Genomic DNA, 21,928 nt, shown 5'->3' on the forward strand with positions numbered 1-21,928 from the left:
GTGCTGATCAATATTAAAATACATCGTGTATTTTTGTTATACAGTATTTAAAAATTTTAAATTGAGGCCACATCTCAAAATGTCAAAGAATCCTAGTACAGCAGCTAACCTCTAAGATTGAATTTCATTGTGGCATGGATCAAAAAGTCCTTAACTCCAAAGTATTTCACAGAGCACTATCTACCTCACAGACATTTTCTCAACACACAAAAACTCAATGAAATAATCACCACCACAAAAACTGAAATGTTACTGTTTTATTTATATGAACTAAAAACATCTGGAAATTTTTTAAAGGCAAAAAATAGTTCTCAAACCTCCAAATCAGGTCTAGGGCATTAATCAAGAGATTAAATATTGGGATTCCTTTTTTTACCCCCTAAGCATCATAATACATTTCCACATTGAAGAACAACTTAAAAACAGAACATGGGTACCTGTCTCACTGCTGCCACTTCTGGGGAAAGAGCAGTTTGCAACTTAACATTCTGGCAAACAAAAGCACAGAACATAGGCACCGAATTATGTACTGGATACACTCCCAACTCTGACAGTGAACCTTACAGCCCTGGCCATTTTACCAGTTCTCTTTTATTCTGGCCGTATTAACTTTTACACACCACATCTAACCTTGCATTCAAATAGTTCAATACTTCCATCAAGCTAGTGGAATCATTAATCCACCAACGTCTCGAGCTAAAGTGGATGAATTCTGTCTTAAATTAAGGATCTTGTTTATATAATAGCAAAATCAACACTATAGCAAATCTTGCACAAAATTTGGCCAGCAAGGGTATAGGGTTTGCTCTAACTTGTATTTCTCTACCTGCACAGAGATGTACTTACATCTTCGGAGACAAGAGTCTAGGTCTACTGATTCCTGTACCAACACACAATCCAAACCTTTCCCAAGTCCTGTTTGTCTTGGCTTGAAGAGAAATGATTCATTCAAACTCATTCTCTTATATTCATGATTCTCCACTTTTATTTCTAAATGTAAAGAGGTTTTTCCAAAAATTAACAGGAAGGGTCTTACTGGCTCCAAAAAGAGCAGATATATTCACCATTGGCAGAGACTGCCAAGATGATTACTGTGGGGTTTGTGTAGCTGTTTTTTCTTACAACTAGCACATTACTAAGGAAGTGAAGGATCACATGTTATGATTGCCCTCCTCCCCCTGCCCTTTGATATCTTCAAGATTTTCCAGAGTTCATGAAATATCACATCACTGATGCATTCAAGAATCATCATAAGGGCCTATCAATAAATGTAAACAGCTATGGTGTAGTGAAAAACAAAGAAAAAATCAGAGAGGCATAGAGCTTTTTTTTTTTAAGGATTTTATACTATGTAAAAAAAACCACAAAATAAAAAAAAGGGTCAGTCAACATGAATTTTAGGAGTCCTTCCCAAAAGTCTCAGTACCCACTGGTCAAGCAGGCTTGCCTTCTTTCCTCTTTGCTTTCAGCCTAAAGGCTTACTAAGGATTGCCAGAGGTGATTTGTGCTCTGAGTTCTTAAAATCAGACTTGCTCTGCCAGATCCAAGACTCTGAATTTATCCAAGTTGTAGAAACAAGCTTTCACTACCCGTCCACCAAAATACCTCCCATTCAGATCAACAACAGCTAGAATGCAAACAGAAAAAGGTGATTAAATGCAAAGATGAAAATCAGTTATTTTTGAAAAATTCTCCAATATAAAGCATATTTAGTTGTATAATTTAATTTACCTTTAATTGCTGATTCAACCCTTTCAAACTCTAAAAATATTCGTACAGCTTCATCATCAGGAGCACCAGGAATCTGAAACAGAGATCAAATCACATTAATAAAGGTTCTATGTTCCTATACTAAGAGTGGCCTACATACATATATATATATAGCAAATTTCATGGTTTAACAATAGTTAGCATTGATCTGACACTTTAGGATTTGCAAAGCACTTTACAAATATCATCTCATTTTATCTTCACAACAGCCCTGGGAGGAAGGAGATATTAATCTTACAAGTCAGTTTCCTCACAACTGTCTAGTGAGATAGGTAATATACAGATGATTATCTCAATTTTACAAATGAAGACACTAAGGCTCAGAGAAGTTACATGACTTGCCCAGTCATACAATATGTGGAAGAGCCAGGATTCAAATTCATCCTCTGACTTTAAGACTAACACCCTATTGCCTTTTGAGCCAGTCCTGGGGTACTATGCATAATCTTCTACACTATTAAGATATCTTAGGCAATTTGGCAATATGTGAGAGGAGCAAGGGTGAGAAGTTGAGGATAAAAACAAAGCTGAAAACCTGAGAAGGATGGTAGCACCCCCTCAGCAGAAAGAGAAAAGTCTGAAAGAGAAATTAGTTCTTTGGAGAAAGCTAATGAGTTCTGTTTTGGACATGCTGAGTTTGATACCTCTGTGGGACATCCAGTTTGAAATATCCAGCAGGCAGTTAATGATGTGGCACTGAAACTCAGTAGACCCTGAGACTGGAGAAAGACAGACAGAGATAGAAAGAGACAGAAAGAGACAGACAGACAGACAGACACACACACACACACACACACACACACACCCCAGGGAATTAATTCCACAGAGGAAATTAAACTCATGGGAGCTGATAAATTCACTAAATGAGAGAGTAAAGAAAAAAGAGGACCCATGAGCCTCAGGGCATACCCACAGTCAGGGGGCACAATACAGATGATGAGAGGGGAAAGAACATTCAAGAACAAGTAGGTAACAGAACCAAGAGACAGTAGTAAATCTAGGGGCAATATCCAGGAGAGGTTGGTCAAAAGAAACAAATGGTACAGAGAGGTCAAGAAGAATGAGAAATGAGAAAAGACCATGAGATTTAGTTAATTACTAAATATCTTAATTAGGTATGACTGGTATGACTGAGGAGAACAAAGCAAAATTGCCAAAATAATCTTTTGGTTGTGAAGCCAGAGGATCTGGCTTTAACTCTTGCCTCTGACACTACTTGGATGACCTTGAGTGAGTCATTTAATCCCCCTCGGCCTCAGTTTCCTCAACTGTAAAACAAAGAGCTCTAGACCAATGAGTATACAATGTTGGCATGTTGTTCTTCTGTTCAAAAACTTTTAAGGCTTCCGATGGAGCAAAATTCAAAGTCTTGGCCTTTAAGAACCCCCCTAATCAGATACCACCTTACTTTTTCAGGATTCTCTGTTACTAATCCCCTCTATGTCCTCTAGCCAAACTCTGCCCACAAAGAGGCAGTGAGCTCTTCTCTGTAAGCCTGGAATATCCTCCTTCCCCATCTTTGCCTATTCTTAACCCCTTTTTAAAGTCTAACTCAAATGACACCTCCTCTTTGTGACCTTCCCCCTCATACAGCATATAGCACACAGGCACTTAACAGGTGTATACTGAATAGCAAGCAGCTGTCAAAGAACCAAAGCATGGAAGGAACCTTCTATGTATCTGCTGATATGCTGTATTTCTGTTCTTGTCTTTCCAAGACAACCTGATCACCAAATGTGGAGAATTCTTTTGGCCACAACAACTCATATAGAATAGTTACTGAATTGTAGAAGGGTTGGAATTTGCATCAGTATAGGGAGTAAACCAAAGTATTATCTCCACATTCAAACTTTTATAGTATAGCAAGAGAACTGTGGGCAACATATGAGAAATACTCTTGTAATTAGGTAGTAATTTACCTTGACATCATTACTCCACCTACAGCAGAGAACAATTTGTTGAAGCTATGTTCTGGCAAAAAGAAGTTGGCATAACAGTCCCTGAAACTGCAATATAGGGGGGAAAAGAGCTCTGACTCTTGACTTAAAAGTTTTTCTTTCTAAATGTTTGTCATCATAAGCATATAAATGTTCTTAGGAAGATTAAAAAAAGAAAGGCCATTACTTCAAAAATTACACATTTTCCAACTTTGCCATATTTTTCACACTCTTCCTTGGTTTCGCCTTCTAGATCTTCATCTACTTCTCCAGCACCCACCATGTTCTGCAAATCAAGGAAAAGAAATTCAATGACTATACGTCAAACTAGATGGTTACAGGTATGCAAACAGCAAATCTTAAAATTTCATAATGACAAATTTTCTACTTCAATCCTGATATACTGAAAATTTTCATCCCTGAAACATCCCAAAGCTAATAGTTCTTTTAAAAATTAAAGGTATTTATATAAAAGAAAGCCCTGGGCATCAAGTTAAAGAAGGTCCTATTCAGGCACTAGAATTATGCACAGCCTTCCAGTAGCAGCAGAAAGAAATGTCAAAAATAATATTTTCACCTGGTCTGAGAAACTCCCATACTTCAAAACATCATAGCAATCTTAGAGCAATTTCTACCCACTAAATTGGAAAGAAATGAATACTTCAACACAAATAACTCTAAAATCACATTTTGATTTTCAACAATTTTAGTTAAGGAAAGGAAAAATCTTTCTTTTACAAGATCCTACAATAACCAACCTCTCTCTGAGACTTGCATTTCTCTATTATTAGTCAGTTTTTATGTTCTCCCCAAATGACAGGCATGACCCTGATTGCCTTGATAGTCACTGACACAATAAATTGTAGCTTATGTAGCAAGTTTGGTGAGTGAATATGCGTTTTGTTGTTGTTGTTGTTGTTGTTGTTTTCTTTTTGTGTGTGTCTATGTGTGAGGCAAATGGGGTTAAGTGACTTGCCCAGGGTCATACAGCTAGTAAGTATCAAGTGTCTGAGATCACATTTGAACTCAGGTCCTCCTGACTCCATGGCTAATGCTCTATCCTAGCTGTGCCACCTAGCTGCCCCCATGAACATGCACTTTTAAAAAGTAAAATCAGTAAGCTATAATTTGTATTCAGATGATCCCTGGACACAAATTTTGCAGGGGAAATAATTTAAGCAGTTATTGTTTTTGTTCTTTTATACTTGAACGATATTTGAAACAAAGCCAGACAAAAAGAAAAGATTTTTTTCTACTTACCCTTAGTAGAACCACTTTTGTAGGACATTTCAGAATCTCGGTTAATGGATTTGAATCTGATTTCTTGGATGCATCTGCAGCAACAGAATAAACCAATATGTATGTAAATCAATATATATGTCATCATAGTAAAAAGCTGGGTCAACCCTTGCCATCATGAAACAATGAAATCCAACAATGAGCATGGTTGATGATATCTCCCAATATCATCTCAAGCACTTCAGCAATCTTTCACACAATAGAAAAGGATATCTACTTACAAAAAGATAACCAGCTGGCTTTGTTTTAGGGAATGCTTATCACAGTGATTTTCAAAATGGTTTTCAAAGAGAGGTTTTTAGTTGCTGGATAAATTATTATTTCACTTCACAAAGTAAAGCATAAATGGCTTAGGACAAATGTTTACAACTTAACATAGTGCAAAATTCAGGCTTGGCTATGTACAGAATGTTCCAAGCTAACAAGTTGTCACTCGTTCCGTATCAGTGCCTTATCAGTAACTGTTCATGGCAAGTTAATAACTGACTGCAGATTTCAATTACTTTGCTGGTAGTATAGCCTAAGGAAAAGGAGGGCAGTGAAGTACACACACAAAAAAATTGGTTGCCAGTAGCCTTGTGATACTAACAGAATACTATCCCAGGTGTGAAGTTGGAATGGAACTCAAAGGCCATCTAGTCTAACTCCTCTCCAAACCCTGAATCCTATCAATCACAATCCCAATATATAGTCACTGGGCCTCTGCCCTGTCATCTCTACTGACAGGGAACTATCCCCAGAGGCAGCCATTTTCATTTTTGAACAGATCAAATGTTAGGAAGTTTTCCATTACAGCTGGCCAATGTCTCATTCATCTTCTACAAGGGAGTCCTTTAAATATCTAAAGACAATTATGTTCCTAAAACTTGTCCTCTCCAGGCTAAATACTCCATCTACTGTACAACTCAATGCTTACTGTATGGTAATAGTTTCTAATCATACCTTTGCTTCCAAAATGCAAGTGGAAAAGTGAGCATAAAAGTGAGCAAATGGAAGCAATGGGTGTAGACAACTTCTTCTGGGAGTTTGTGTATTAAATGGAGGAAGGATATATAGGTTGATTAGTTTGAGGAAATGGTAAGCTCAGGTGAAGGTTTTAAAGGACAGAGACCTGGGCACGTTTGTAGGCAACAAGTTAAGCACCAGTAGCTAAGAAGAGGTTGGAAATTAAGGAAAGATGATTGAAGGGGAAAGCAATCTTAGAGAAAGAGGAGATGGAATTAAGGATGCAAATAAAGGATCAGAGATTTAGAAAGACCTCAGAAGCTGTAGAACATAAAGTCTTTATTTTGCAGACTGAGGAAACAGGTACATAGAGGTTAAATGGCTCGCACAGGGTCACAACTAGTAAGTACTTGAGGATGGATATGAACCCAGAACTTCTTGACTCCAAGTCCAGTGTCCTTTTACTACTCTGCCTCTCAAGGGGTGGCACTGGAAAGAAGGGTTACCTCTCCAAGTCAACAGCAAAAGAGAGGATAGAAGATAATGCTGAAATGATATGCAATATGGAACTGGGGAGGAAAAAGAACTTATGACACCATTATGGGAAGTGTAATAACAACTTGACAAGGAATAAAAATATTGGTATAAGGCAGTGAAAGACCAGTTGAAACTGTACAACCTAAGTTTGTAGTGGGACCAGTAGGCTAGGTAACTTTTAGGCAGATGACAGGCATAATTCAGGGCTGGGATCTGAAAAAAGATAAGCAACAATATAACAAGAAAACAAGAGACCTAACTAGTTATCTCAAAGGTCAAGATTTTTGAAGGAGAAAAACAAGGCCAGAATAGGGGCAATGGTCTAGGGAATCAGGGAGGAAAATAGTGAGTAAAAGCTGGGTAAGGCAGGAGAATAAATTTAAGAGGGTTAAGGTAAAAGGAGAACTATAAAGACAGGATATTATTATGAATGAAAAGTTTCAAAATTATGGATTGTGGAGGTGAATACTTGTGAGTGATGATGTGATCAATGTAGCATGACAGTACAGATCTGAGCAGGCTACAGGTAAATGCACTAGGAGATAAGGAGGGGCTGAATATTGGGGAGAGGAAATGACTGAATATTGGGGAGAGGAAATGACTGAAGGAGTTAAGTTTCTAGAATCAGAGAGTATAGGATCAGAGGATCCAGGGTACAAATATAATATCACAGATTTAAAGCTAGGATGGGACCTAAAGGGCTTATCAAGTCACTATTTTATGTTAGCATTTATCAGGAATCTTGGAGTATCTTAACATATGCATGAGGAACTCACTGTTGGAGTAAAGCCTTTAAGGGTACATTTCACTCTACTGTGTCAAATATTTATTAATCAAGCAATAACATACTGAATGGAATCTTGTATTCTCTGAATACTTCAGTCAGCTACGTAACAATAAAGATATAGTCCAATAAAGAAAACTGTGAAAGTCTGCTTATTTTCTTCCCATATTTTCATGGAGGCTACTCTTGAAGTGTGTATATCATTTGATTGATGACATCATAAAAAAGGAAAATGTAAGTATATGGGTTAATAATTACTGAGATTATCTTTTCTCATTAAGAATATGTCTGTGTAGGGTGGAGCCAAGACAGTGGAGCGGAGGTAGCAGCCCAGATGAATTCTGCTAACATTCCCCTCTAAACAACTTTAAAACAATGTATCAAATCGAATTTTGCAGAGGCATAGCCAACAAAAGGTTGGAGCAAGACATTTTTCCAGCCCAAGACAACTTGGGCAGGAAAGGTTGGTAACAAGGGGGTAAGGCTGGCTTGGAAGACAAATGGCGGCAACACCAGTGGTGGGCCTAGAGGTGGCTACAATGGGGATAGCAGTAGTTTTGAGACCTCTCAGCCCAGAGACAGCAAGGGTGAGGTAGGGAGAAAAGAGGGAAGAAACAATTGGGAAAATGGTCAGGAGATTATGGAAGCCCTTTTGCCGGAACTGGGCATGGGACCTGGCACTGTTTGACAATGCCACTGCCCATATGCAATTCTGGATCATAGTCCCAAGGCAAAGAGGAGCATATGTAGTCAGTCACAAGGGAGAAGGGGCCTCAGTCCCAGAGTTCCAAAGCAGAGAGGAGCACTAGTGCTTAGGGTAGTAGGGGCCCCTCCTTGGTAAAAACCAGAGAGCATACCAGGAGAGCAATGACCACACCTCTCCCGGGATCACATCACCTTGGAAGCACTGAAAACTTACAGACCCCCCAGAACTAGCTCTGAAAACAGCAGCGGAAAAAAGCCTGAAGTTTAGGATAATGCCCCTTCCCGACTCCTAAGTGAGCAGAGTTCAACTTTAACATGAAGTTCAACGTGAAAAAATAGGTTAGAAAAATGAGTAAACAACAGAAAAAGAATATGACCATAAAAAGCTAATAAGGTAGCAGGGAAGACCAAGACAAAACTCAGAAGACAATCAATGTGAAAACAGCTACAATCAAATCCTCAAAGAAAAATGCAAGTTGAAAATAAGCCCAACAAGAATTCCTGGAAGAGTTAAAGAAAGAGATAAAAGGGGCAGCTAGGTGGTGCAATGGATAGAGCACTGGCCCTGAAGTCAGGAGGACCTGAGTTCAAATCTGGACTCAGATACTTGATACTTCCTAGCTGTGTGGCCCTGGGCAAGTCACTTAATCCCAATTGTCTCACCCAAAAAAAAAGAGAGAGAGAGAGAGAGAGAGAGAGAGAGAGAGAGAGAGAGAGAAGTCATAGAGGGAAAATGCAGAAAGAAATGTGAGTAATACAAGAAAATCATGAAAAGAAAATTAACAGTTTAGTAAAAGTGGCCCAAAAAATACTGAAAAAAATAACACTTTAAAAAACAGAATCAGCCAAATGGTAAAAGAGGCACAAAAATTCACTGAAGAAAAGAATTCCTTAAAAAGCAGAATTGGCAAAACAGAAAGAGGTATAAAAGCTCACTGAAGAAAATATTTCCTTAAAAATTAGAATTGGGCAAATAGAAGCTAATAACTCCATGAGACATCAAGAAACAATAAAACAAAGTCAAAAGAAAGAAAAAGAAAAAGAAAATGTGAAATACCTCACTGGAAAAACAATTGACCTGGGAAACAGATAAGGGAGAGATAATTTAAGAATTATTGGACTATCTAAAAGCCATGATCAAAAAAGAGCCTACACATCATATTTCAAGAAATTAAAAAGGAAACTTGTCCCAATATCTTAGAACCAGAAGGTAAAACAGAAATTGAAAGAATCTACTTATCACTTCCTGAAAGAGATCTCAAAATGAAAACTCCCACAAATATTACAGCCAAATTCCAGAGCTCCCAGGTCAAGGAGAAAATACTGCCACCAGCCAGAAAGAAACAATTCAAGTATCATGAAGTCACATTCAGGATCACATAAAATTTGGCAGCTTCCATGTTAAAGGAGTGGAGGGCTTGGAATATGATATTCTAGAAGACAAAGGAACTTGGATTATAACCAAGAATAACTTAGTCAGCAAAACTGAGTATAATCCTTCAGGGGCAAAATGGTCATTTAATAAAATACAGGACTTCCAAACATTCCTAATGAAAAGACCAAGAACTGAATAAAAAATCTGACAAATAGAAGACTCAAGAGAAGCATAAAAAGATAAACATTAGAAAGAAATCATAAGGAGCCTATTAAGGTTAAACTGTTTACATTCCTATGTGGGAAGATGAGACATGTAACTCTTAAGAAACTTCACCATTATGAGGGCAGTTAGGAGGAGTATACATAGAGGGCAGTAAGTATGTCTATTATGTTAGGATAATCTAAAAAAAGAGGGTAGAGTTAAGAAAGGGATGCACTGGGAAAAGGGGGAAGGTAGAGGAAGAATGGGGAAAATTTTCTCACGTAAAAGAGTATAAGGAAGAGTTTTTATAGTGGAGGGGATGATGAGGGGGGAGGTGGCCAGCAACACTTGACCCTTAACTTGAACCTTACTCTCATGAGAATTGGTTCAAAGAGGGGACAACACAAAGGGGAGGAGGAGCAATAAATAGGAGGCTGGGTTAAGGGAGGCAGTGGTCAGAAGCAAAACAGACTTTTGAGAAGGAATGGGGGGAAGGAAGGGGAAGAGAGAAGGATAAACAGAAGAAAATACAGTGGAGGGAAATACACAATTCGAAACCATAACTGTGAATGTGAATGGTATGAACTTACCCATAAAATGGAAGCAGACAGCAATGGATTAGAAACCAGAATCCAACAATATATTTATAAGATACATATTTGAAATAGAGACACACATAGAGTTAAAATAAAGGGCTGGAGCAGAATCTATCATGCTTCAATTGAGGTTAAAAAAAAAAAAAGGCAGGGGTAGCAATCATGATAGGACAGCTAAGCAGCACAGTGGATAAAGAACCAAGCCAGGAGTCGGGAAGACTTGAATTCAAGTTTGGCCTCAGACACTTATGAGCTGTGTGACCCTGGGCAAGTCACTTAACTGTGTTTCCCTCAATTGCCTCCTCTATAAAATGAACAGGAAAAAGAAAAAGCAAACCACTCCATTATTTTGTCCAAGAAAACCCCAAATGGAGTCACAAAGAACTGGACATGACTGAATAATAACAAGAAAGCAATCATGACCTCAGACAAAGGAAAAGAAAAAATAGACCTAATTAAGAGATACAAGCAGGAAAACACCTTTTTACTATTAAAAATGCCATCTACTTCCAGAGAGAGAACTAATGAACTGAGAGCAAAATGAAATACAACTTCTTCACTTTTTAAATTTTTCTTGCCTTTTTTTGGGGGGGAGAGAGAATATGGCTAATATAGAAATGTTTTGCGTTATTTCACATATATAATTGATATATTGCTTGTCTTCTCAATGGGTGGAGGAGGAACTGGAAGGAGAGAAAGAACGTGGAACTCAAAAAAATTTTTATGTTAAAAATAATAATTTTTAAAAATAAAAAAGTACAGCCTGCGATTCCTTCCCCTTTCCCCAATTTTGTGATCTCTTCCCCTCCCTGAGCTATCTTGTGAAATGATCCCTCAATGTTTTCAAGATAGTGTTGCCTCCTGCACAATTTTTTTCAGTACATAACTGGGCTGGTCCAGCAACTCTTCCAGAATTCATCTTAAGAACCATTTCAACTTTCCTAATATCTCCAATGGGGACGTGAACGTCAGGTTCAAATGTGATGAAAACAGGCTATTACAGAAATACCAGTTATTCTGTTCAGTTTTTTGCCTATTTGTTGTCTTTCATTTTATCTATGAATACTCTTGGGTTCCTATAGGTGAGCTAAGCATCATACCAAGGTAAACTTTTATTTTTGTTATTTTTTGAGGAGATACTAATCCTAATCTCCTGCTATCTTCCTCTATAGTGTTTTACAAGTGAGTTAATATTTTAAGCACATGCTGTACTTGGATGTTTCATCTCTCCATTTGGCAAAGAGAGAAGCAACCTGGCACAGTCAATAGAGCACTGGTCTCAGGAAGACCCGAGTTCAAATCCTGCCTGACTTATCATATGACCCTGGACAAGCCGCTTAATCTCTTTAAGACCCGGTTTCCTCACCTGTAAAATGAGGAAAATAAGGGCATCTATCTTATAAGCATTGTTGTGAGGCTCAAATGAGATACAGCACCATATCAATGTTACTGTTGTTGTTATTATTATTATTATTATTATTAGATGTTTATATGTTTTCTGCCTAATATGGTTTCAGCTTCTTCAAGTACCCTCTTTTTGGTGACTGCTTTATACTGTTTAAACATCTGGAGGAAATGATAATAAGTTCAACGTCTCTGCCTTTTTCGACGTCCCATTTTTAGGCACCAATGACTTGTTTGAGTAAATCAGACTGCAGTTGTTGCAATTATTCACTGTATTTTAATTCTATCTTCAATTGTGATAATGGTTTTTTCCCCCTTTCTCTTAACTAGCTGATGGCTGAAACACACAGAGCTGATTCTTCTCACTCCCACATCTCTCAAGAGAGTCAATTTCATTGTTTTTAAAAAAAGAGAAGATGCTCCCCATGGAGAACATTTTAACTCTTTTAACTTTTAACTCTTCTTGAAGAAATGCTTCTTGATTGAACAAAATATGATACAAAGGCACAAGACTACTGAGATAAGCCTTTGACTTTTTTGGTTTTTCAGACCTAAGGAATACTTTCTAAAACTTTTCACCATCCAACCTGCGCTCACCTTGACACTGAAGTCACCAAGAATCAAAGATATGTTAACTTGGCTGGGAGGAGCTCGTCAAGTTCTTGGTATAATTTTGCTAACTTTCCATTTTCCACAACGATGCAGTTACATTCATGCTTATTACTTCACTTAGGTAGCCAAGTGTCTCAAGAAGTGGTATTTTCTTGTTGTTTTAGGGTGCAAGATGAAATCAGGTGGGTGGCAATTGGGTTTGGCAATTGGTTTTAACATCAGGAAGACTTGAGTATATAGCCTCAGATACTCATAAGCTGTTTGACCCTGGGCAAGTCACTCAACCCGTGCCTACCTCAGATTCTTCAACTATAAAACGGGGACAATAATAACACCTATTTCCCAGGGCTGTTATGAGGAACAAATTAGATAATACTTATCTGTAAAGCATTTAGCACAGTGTCTGGCATACAATAAGTACTATGTAAATATTATCACTAAAATAGTGTTATCTTTTTGTCTTTATATCATAGTCATTTCCCAGACTTCCCTAAACTCCCAAACTGAAACTTCCCTTCACAACAAATAAAAACAAATAAGCAAAACAGGCTAATATTATATATGGTAGTTTGTCTTAGTAGTGGCCTACCTCTCTTTTGAGGCCAAAAACTCTCATTTGCCTCTCCAAGAAGAAACTCTTCGAGTCACCTTCCCATTAGATTTCAACTCTGTCTTTTGGTTTTATTCATAAGAAAATCAAAATAATTTGATTTTAATTCTTCAAACAGGTGTATCAAATTGTTAACTAACAGATGAGCACCTCATAATTAGAGTACCCACTGTTTACAGATAGTCTACAAACCAATTTCCAACAATAACCTTTTTAAAAGAAATAGTTTAAAGAAGGAAACCTATGGCCCAGCTATATTGTTTATGGGTAGTCTACAGACTCAGTGATTCTTAATGCTTTCTGACATCCTTTCCTGTTACTGTGAAAGCAGAATGGAGCTGCTTAGGATGAGGGGCATTTTAAATTTATTTCATGGAATTGCCACAGTCAAAGAATTCATCACTTGGTGACCAGTTTCTCTACAATGAGCATCACTGTTAGCTACGTTGTGCCACAGACCACTGACCCAGTTGGTAACAAATATGGTACTTAAAGCCCTTTTAGCATGACTGAACTTTACAGAGCCTGTATCTTAGGACAGTCTTTAAGGATGTGTCGCCTTTACAACATACTGATGCACTGGAATAAGATGGTGGAGTTTAAATAAATCCCTAAAATGCTACCCTTGAGGTTTTTGCCTGATTTTAATTCACTCTTAGGGAAAAACAATTCTGACCTGCAACAAAGTCATAAATTAATATCAGATCACAATTAAGAAAATATTTGGGCCTCAGATATGAAAGCAAAATTTAGCTGAAGGAATTAAATAGAAGGAAAGGAGAGGAACAGTGATAAAGCAAACAGGATATATATAATCAAGAGAACTCAAGATATATTTGATTAACATGGCATACATATATCACTAATATGAATGCTACAAAATCCAATTAAAAGACATGATTGTTCCAATTTCACATCAAGATTCTTTCTTCAAAAGAAACTGTAGCCTCATCTTTTCCTAATAACATTTTTTAAAGAAATAAAAAAGATTTTCTTTTCCTCTGATTTCCCCATTTTTCCTTGTTAAGAGTTTAAATCTCTAGCCTTATTCCAACAATTAAAAGCAAGAACTTGGCTGAATCTCATTTTTGGAATACTTCTTCCTCCTCTGCTCTGCCTGCTGAGCTCCCTAATTTCCTTAAGTCCCAGCTAAAGTCCCATCTTTTACTGAAGGCCTTTCCCGAGTCCTCTTACTTCCAGTGTCTTCTTTCTGTTAATTATTTTCTACTTCCCCTGTATACAGTTCGCTTTGCACATAGTTGTATATATGTTGTCTCCCCCATTAGACTATAGGCACCTTATGGACAGGGACTGTCTTTTGCTTCTTTTTGTATCACCAGAGCTTAGCATGGTGCCTGGCACACAGAAGATGCCAAATAAATGTTGACTGAAGAATCATCTAAAAAAAATCTGTGGTTTTGGGAGAAAAGGTAATGTCAAGAAATATACTCTTCTAGAAAAAACTGCAAACTGAGTGAAAGGCTATAGCCTTTCTTGTTCTCCTTGATATCTACAACCAAACTGTCCTTTTTCAGAAGACACACCTTTCAGGGGGCAACTAGGTGGCACAGTGGATAGACCACCGGCCCTGAAGTCAGGAGGACCTGAGCTGAAATCTGGCCTCAGACCAAACACTTGAAACTTACTAGCTGTGTGACCCTGGGCAAGTCACTTAACCCCCATTGCCTAAAAAAAAAAAATTAAAAAACAAAAAGACATACCTTTCTCTGTAGCATCACCAACAATGATCTTGCCGCCTCGCTTACTCGTCTTTTCAACGGACAATGCTGTGCTCAATCCTTGCTCATGTTTTCCAAGGCCCTGGCCTTCTCGGAAGCCATACTTCTGCATGATTTTATGAGCTACAGTACCACTAGCAAGAGGAACAATGAAAAGCATGATGTAAGTCAGTTTTCTTGTCCTAATCAAACTGACCCCCAAAGGATTGTGTGAGTTCTCGCATGTTACAAAAATCAATTTTAGGTAATATTAATAGCACATAAGTATAAACAGCTACCTTGAAATTCAGGGGACAATATGAGGTGGAATATAATACTAGATAACAATATAAGCTAGAAAGGGTTTGAGTAAATTAATTGATAATAGGCACATATAGGATAAAAGTGTTATGGAAGTTAAATGAAGCAAATTTCACACACTAAAGTGAAGAAATTCCAAATTACAGAGAAAATAGTACAAGATCCACCAGGCCAATGAGACAAGAAAAAAAATTCTTGTCTCAATTCTATTTGGAATCCCGAAGATTCTAGGCAAATGACATCCAACTCAAAATGTGTAGTGTCTATTTACAAATTATATTTTAAAAAAATTATCAAGCATGATATTTATGATAAATATGAAGTTGAACATGAATATTATAAAAACAACTTAAATGTACAAGTTTTTAGGGAAGACGATGTCACGCTGTTGGAATGTCCTCCAAATTCACTAAGGGGTTGATCGCTGAAGACAGTATAGAACAAAAATAATTTAACTATACACAAAAGCACACACCAATATTCAGGCAATGGCTATGTGTGTCAAAGAGTTTGAAATGTTCCTTTACACCTACATTCCAGATCAAAGATTTAGATCTATAAAGGATGTTAGGGGTCAACTATTCCAACCTCATTTTACAGATTAGTAAACTGAAAAAAACATCAATTGAGATTTGTCCAAAGTCACACAGGGAGTAAGTAGCAGAGTTATGATTCAAATCCAGCCCCTTGGACTTAAAATCTAGTGGTCTTCCACTATTCCACACTGCTTCCACTTAACAATGTTGCTCAAATTCTTAAGAATTTATTTTTTGAAATGAATTAAACTAAAATAATTACCCCATGTTAGCAAGGAAGGAATTACTGGGCCCTGTTGGAGATCGTGGTCTCTCTTGTTCATCATACACGGGGGGAGGAATAGCAGCTTTGGAAGACTGTGAACGAGGTCTTGACTCCTCTTCAAATGGAAAGTCTCTGGGTACTGTTTAGATAGAATGAAACAAGCTTACAAAGAGAAAATTTTGACAAAAAACATATCTTCACAAAATTATTTTTATGGCATTAACTACTTCAAATACTTATATTTCATGCAGCTTAATGAGGGTTTGGGAAGAAATAAAATCTTTTAAGTCTCATACCCAAGACTTAGAGCATACCACAATAAAGAACAGCTACCAGGATCCCAAACTGCTCCTTGGACTACCTGTCTCCCTTCTTGCCTTTATCCCAAAATGAGGCAGATGAAGTTAAGAAAACTGCTAGGAGCAGAAGAGAATGTGATGTTTAAATATTATTCAGGTAGTCCCACAATGATGTATATCTGACATAAAAGTAGCATGCTGGCAAGGGCAGGAACTCCTATTCTTTCCTTCCCTATGCTAGAGCTGCAGCTGTCAACCCTGTGAGATTCTGTAGTGCAAATCACAGGAACTATACCAGCGGTTGGGAGTTGGGGAGTCACCATCTAAAGTCTAAAGTCTCAAATGTACCAGGCTGGCCATGGGAGGATTTCAGCCCAATGATACAGTTGAAGTAAGGCTAAAGATATTTGTGATAGCTCAAGTTGGAACACATAAACACCTTTTCACTACAAATATGGTACTTAACTTCTATGACACTATATTTCAGCGGCATTATAGGTTAAATAGTCTCTAGGGGACTGGCCTAAGAATGTAAATTATATTATGGTTAACATCTAAATCTAAGTGAGAAAGTATATTCTAACTTAAAACCAACAAATTAAAAATGACCTATTAGAACCTACTCCTTTCGGAAATGAGCTTTCTATGATTTTTCAGTTTAAGTGACTAGTGTTTCAATTACATTAACTATAGGTTAAACAGCCTTGGCCTAGGAACCTAATCACCATTTGTAAAATTGTTTCTTTGGAAAAAGCCATTCCTATTTAAATAGGTTATATATAAAATAAAAATTTTAACATACAATATGATTAAGGAAAACTTGGCCACAGGAGAGAAAATAGGGCAAAATTCCAGTGGTCCTGACTTCCAGTTTTATATTAATCTACTGGCTCATGCTATCTATGTACTCAATTATACCAGGTGTGTGTTATTTAATTATGAATATAATAGGAAGAATAATGCTTACCACTCACTTACCTTCTCTTTCTCCTCCTAATAATAATTTTAGTGCTTTATAGGTTACAAAGCCCTTTATACATATTATTTCATTTGATTCTCTCATAGCAAAGTTATAGGACAGTAGGTAATTATAACACACATGAACAGAAAATTACAAATTTACAACAGATTGAAATCTGAAATTCAAGACCACACACCTACCCTTTGCAGCAGATCCTAACACATTAGCAAATATGTAGAATCTCTTGTTTTAAAGGTTATTAAGCAGAGTAGTTACACTATAATTCTAATTTTTTGTGGGCTAGCTTAAGTAGCCTGGATGACTCCTCAAATTCTTTCCAGCTCATTACAATTTTGTTAATGGAAGTGGTGGAAGGTAGTAGAGATCTTCTAGCAGGAAGCTTAATAGACAACAAACACAATGCCTTGAAATGAATAGTAAGGCAATTAAAGGTCAAGTAAGCTTCTGCCATCTAGTGGAACATGACCTATGCTATAATTTTCTAAAGCAGTCACTAGAAAAGTGGAGAGGTAAAGAACCCAGAATTTTTTTCAATTAAACTAGTGATACCTCCTTAATGGGCAAGGGATACAATTTTTAATTTTTAAGTCAATATGTCAACTCCAAAAAATAAGCTCAAATAAAATCACCAAAATAAATTGGACCTACTAAACACAGTATCTCAGAACTTGGCTGGCACACTGGGAAATAGAGAGTACTTTCAAACTACATAAGAGATTGTGCTGGATTACAATGGTAAAAGCAGCAAGAAAATAGAAATTAAAATAGAAATGAACCTCTTCTGCCCCAAAGGATTAAAGATAGGAAAGTCTGGCCCTGGCCCTGTAGTTGTAAATCTGGGGAAAAAAGACTGATTTGTTTATCTTAACAAGGGACTTACACAGTTAAATTACATCTAGAACAGAGGAAAACAAATCAGTTACTACTCTCTCAGGAAACCCAGCTGACTTAAGCTAAGAATTTTAATCACTGAGTCATAGCTAGCATGCGACATTTTAAAAAATGAATGAAATCAAGAAATAGATCAACATACATTCTTTGTCTTTTTCCACGAGAGAAGTTGGTGGTGCAATGGCAGCACCTCCCATACCTGCAAATTAACATAAATTGAATTGATTAAAGGAATGGGAAAAATAAAAACATATGTTTCAAATTACTAATAAGAGAAATACAAATTAAAACTCTGAGATTTTATCTCGGACTCAAAAAATTGGCAAAGTTAGATGGGAACAGCTAGAGACAGAGGGGTTGAGAGAAGACCAGCACAACAATGTATCAGATAAAAAGATCTCCTATATACAAAAATATTTATGGCAATACCTTTTATAATAGCAAAGAACTGCGAAGTGGACACGCAATGTCACCATGGCTAAACAAATTATATTACACGAACAGAATATTATGGTGCTGTAGGAAATGAGGACTACGAAGAATTCTGAAGATTTGTGAAGGCTTGTGTGAACGGTGTGAATCAAGCAAAATAAGCACAACTCTAATGATAAAACATTACTCCTTTTCCTGGTAGAGAGGTAGGGGAGGCCCACGCCCTTAGACCTAGTCAGTGATTTATTTTACTTATGTACTTTTTTGTTACAAGGGAGCGTTATGGGAGGAAGTGAGTTTGAAGTTGGGATGTGACCACAGTCTTTTTTTTTAAGACTCACGAATAAAACTGTTATTGATTTTTAAAGAAAAATTTTTAGAAGTCAGATTCTTGACGACTTAAATCTGTTATTATGGCTGTCATCAAAACGGAAAAAAACACTGTCACCCAAATCTTATCAATATGTAAGTTAGGGAATCCGACTGACAAACCTCTACCATGTACAAGGTACTGGGGATACAAAGACACAAATTAAACAGTCCTTGCCTCAAGGCAATAACACTCTACTAGGGGGAAACTATATGTACACAAATAAGTAAATACAAATCATCTCTCTTAGATACATTTTTCTAAGAGCTCCTAACACTGTCCTCTCTTGTTTCTCCTCCTATCTATATGACTCCTCCTTCTCAGAGTTCCTCTGTGGAGTCTTCTTTCCTGTCACCACCACTAATTTTGAGGGACCCCCCAAGGCTCTGTCCTGCGACCTCTTCTCTTTTATCTTTATATTTTCTCACTTGGTGATCTCAGCCTTCAGGGGTTCAGTTACTACCTCCATGCAGATCTATATATCCAGCCCTAGTCTTTCTCCTGAGCTCCAGTCCTCAACCACCAAATTACTGGACATTTCTAACTGGATATCCCATAGGCATTTGAAATTCAATACATCCAGAGCTCATTATCTTTCCTCCCAAACCCAGCTCTTTACAGAATTTCCCTATTCCATCATCCTTTCTTTGACCCAGGCTCATAACTTTATGTCCTCTATTCCTTATTCTCACTCATCCTACATATCCAATTCATGCCAAATTTTGTCATTTCTACATTAACAACTTCTCTCATATACATCCCTCTTCTCTCTATTCAAATACTCACTAACCTACTATAGGTCCTCCTCAACTCTTGCCTGGACTATTTCAATATCCTTCTAATTGGGCTCCCTGCCTCAAGTCTCTCTGCATTCTAATCTATTCTCCACTCAGTTGCCAGTGATTCTCCTAAAGTAAAGGTCTGACTAAGTCACCCTCCTACACAATAAATTTCACTGGTTCCCTACGTCTTCTAGGGTCAAATATACAGTCCTCTGTCATTTAAAGCCCTGCCTCCCCCCACCAAGCTACCTCTTCTTACTTTTTACTCCCCTCCACATATTTTTTGACAGTTAAACTAGCTGCTTACATTTCCTCAACATTCCACCTGCCATTTCAGTGCCTTTGCAATGGCTGTTTCCCACGCTTGGAATGCTTTCTCTCTTCACCTAAACCTCTTAGCTTCCCTGGCTTCCTTCAACACTCAGCTTAAATGCTACCTTCTGTAGGAAGTCTTTTCAGGTTCCTCCTCCCAGTCTCTTACTTCCCCAGCTATTAGTGCCTTCCTTAAGATTACCTCCCATCTATTCTGCATTTCTTTTTAAACTATTTACTCACTGGACAGCTAGATGGCACAGTGGATAGAACACTGGGCCTCACATACTAGCTATGTGACCCTGGACAAGTTACTTAACCTCTATTTGCCTCAGTTCCTCATCTGTAAAATGGGGATACACTGGAGAAGAAAATGGCAAACTACTCTAGTATCTTTGCCAAGAAAACCCCATGGACCCACGGGGCCACAAAGAGTCAGACAAGACTGAACAGCAACAACATTCACATGCTGTCTCCTCCATTACAGTTCGAGCTCCTTGAGAACAGACTGTTTGGGACAGCAGTGTCTAACACAAAGTAAGCACTTCATAAATGCTCAGTGACTGACTAACTTTAAGATGTCAATTTGTTTCTTATGTCTGTGTACTGTGTACTTTCACCATGAGGCCACTGGGTCTCACAATAAAAGTGACTGGATCTAAAAATATTAGATCACTGTGATTTTTGCCTGTTCCAAGTCTTAGTGCTTAGTGGTGTATAGTATCATAATATCTTAATTATTACTTTCACTTCTTTGAAATAAATTTCTAAACTTTCACACACTGCACTTAGGATCACTGTATTTAAAAGAAAAACTAGCTACCTACGATGAAGTTTGTGGGTATCAGAATAGTTTTGCATTTCACATTGTGAAGCACTGTAAATAAAGCACATGATTTATTTGTAATGCTAAAATACATTTGCCTTTACTGTTACTAAGACATTTTGGAAACATCCAGCGAGAATGCCTCTCCAAAACACAATGACCAATCTAATTCAAATTAGTGAAAAAGATATGGCATATTCTTCTTCCATACTTCTTTTCCTCCTTTCTCACTCATAATCTCTCTCCTTATCAGAATCAAATGTCCAGGGGGCATTTCTTATAGAGAATAGAATACTTTTTACTAATTTTAGTGTTTCCCCATTGCCTGGAAGTTTCTTATTTAACTGATTTTCCTGATTGCTACAATATTTACAAAGTGAAATTAGACTTCAGATTGAAATGCCATTTACTCATCTTATGAGAAAGTAGGCTACTCTAACTGAATCAAAGACCACCCTGGTTAACATGAAGTTCTGGGTAGGGTTAGCAATATGTGATCCATGCTGACAAAGAATTTGGATACAGCACCTAATACAGCATTTGGCACATAGTAAGCAGATGCTTACCTAAATAACCGGCATGATCGTGACCCCCACTCCCCACGGCCACAATCTAATAAATTCTAGTAGCTCCTTGTTACCCTCCAGATTCAAATGGAAAATTCTCTGCTAGGGATTTTAAAGCACTTCATAACCTGTCCCTTTCCTACATTTCCAATTTCCTTAACATCGTTTTATGTACTCTGTGGGCCAGAAACACTGGCCTTCTTGTTATTGCTCACACACAATCCTCCATCCCCCAAGTCCAAGCATCTTCCCTGGCTGTCCCCATTCCTGGAACACTCTCCCTCCTCATCTCTGCTTCCTTACTACCCAGGCTTTTTGAAGTCTCAGCTAAGCCCCATCTAGTCTCTCCTAGTCTTCCTTAATCCTAGTATCTAAGAAATAACTTCTGAGACTACCTCCAATTTATTCTGAATATATCTTGTATGTACAAAGTTGTTTAAATATTGTTTCCCCCATTAGACTGTCCACTCCTTGAAAGCAAGGACTGGTTTTTTTTGCTTTTCTCTGTATTCCCAGAGCATGCCTGGCACAAAGCAGGGACTTAATAAATGCCAACTGATGTTAAATACCTGCCAAATTGAAGATTTACAGAAAGAGAGATATAGGGGGCAGCTAGGTGACGCAGTGGATAGAGCTCTTGGGCTTTGGAGTCAGGAGGACCTGAGTTCAAATCTGGCCTCAGACGCAACACTTACTAGCTGTGTGACTCTGGGCAAGTCACTTAACCCTGATTGCCTCACCAAAAAGAAAAGGAAAAGAAAGATATAGAAAAGGCACCTGCATATGTGCATTTCACACAACAAAAGAAAAATCCATCCGGAAGAACAACAAATACCAATCTAATTCAAGG

General features: G+C 37.6%; 1 protein-coding gene across 2 annotated transcripts in view; it reads right to left on the reverse strand.

Annotated features, from left to right (window-relative positions):
• Positions 1-242: 242 nt before the first annotated feature.
• RBM17 (RNA binding motif protein 17) overlaps positions 243-21,928 on the reverse strand; it is a 41,325-nt gene continuing 19,639 nt past the window's right edge. For both annotated transcript variants that reach the window (XM_020965102.2, XM_020965103.2), the window contains exons 6-12: positions 17,933-17,989; positions 15,616-15,757; positions 14,500-14,651; positions 4,968-5,041; positions 3,895-3,993; positions 1,732-1,804; positions 243-1,627 (exon numbers count right to left, since the gene is read on the reverse strand). In XM_020965102.2, the coding sequence (XP_020820761.1) occupies positions 1,524-1,627; positions 1,732-1,804; positions 3,895-3,993; positions 4,968-5,041; positions 14,500-14,651; positions 15,616-15,757; positions 17,933-17,989 (701 nt within the window). In that variant the 3' untranslated portion in view covers positions 243-1,523. The remainder of the gene's footprint in view (positions 1,628-1,731; positions 1,805-3,894; positions 3,994-4,967; positions 5,042-14,499; positions 14,652-15,615; positions 15,758-17,932; positions 17,990-21,928) is intronic.

The sequence above is a fragment of the Phascolarctos cinereus genome, unplaced genomic scaffold (genome assembly GCF_003287225.1).
Source record: "Phascolarctos cinereus isolate Bilbo 61053 unplaced genomic scaffold, phaCin_HiC Scaffold_1;HRSCAF=81, whole genome shotgun sequence".
In the NCBI taxonomy this organism is placed as follows: Eukaryota; Metazoa; Chordata; class Mammalia; order Diprotodontia; family Phascolarctidae; genus Phascolarctos; species Phascolarctos cinereus.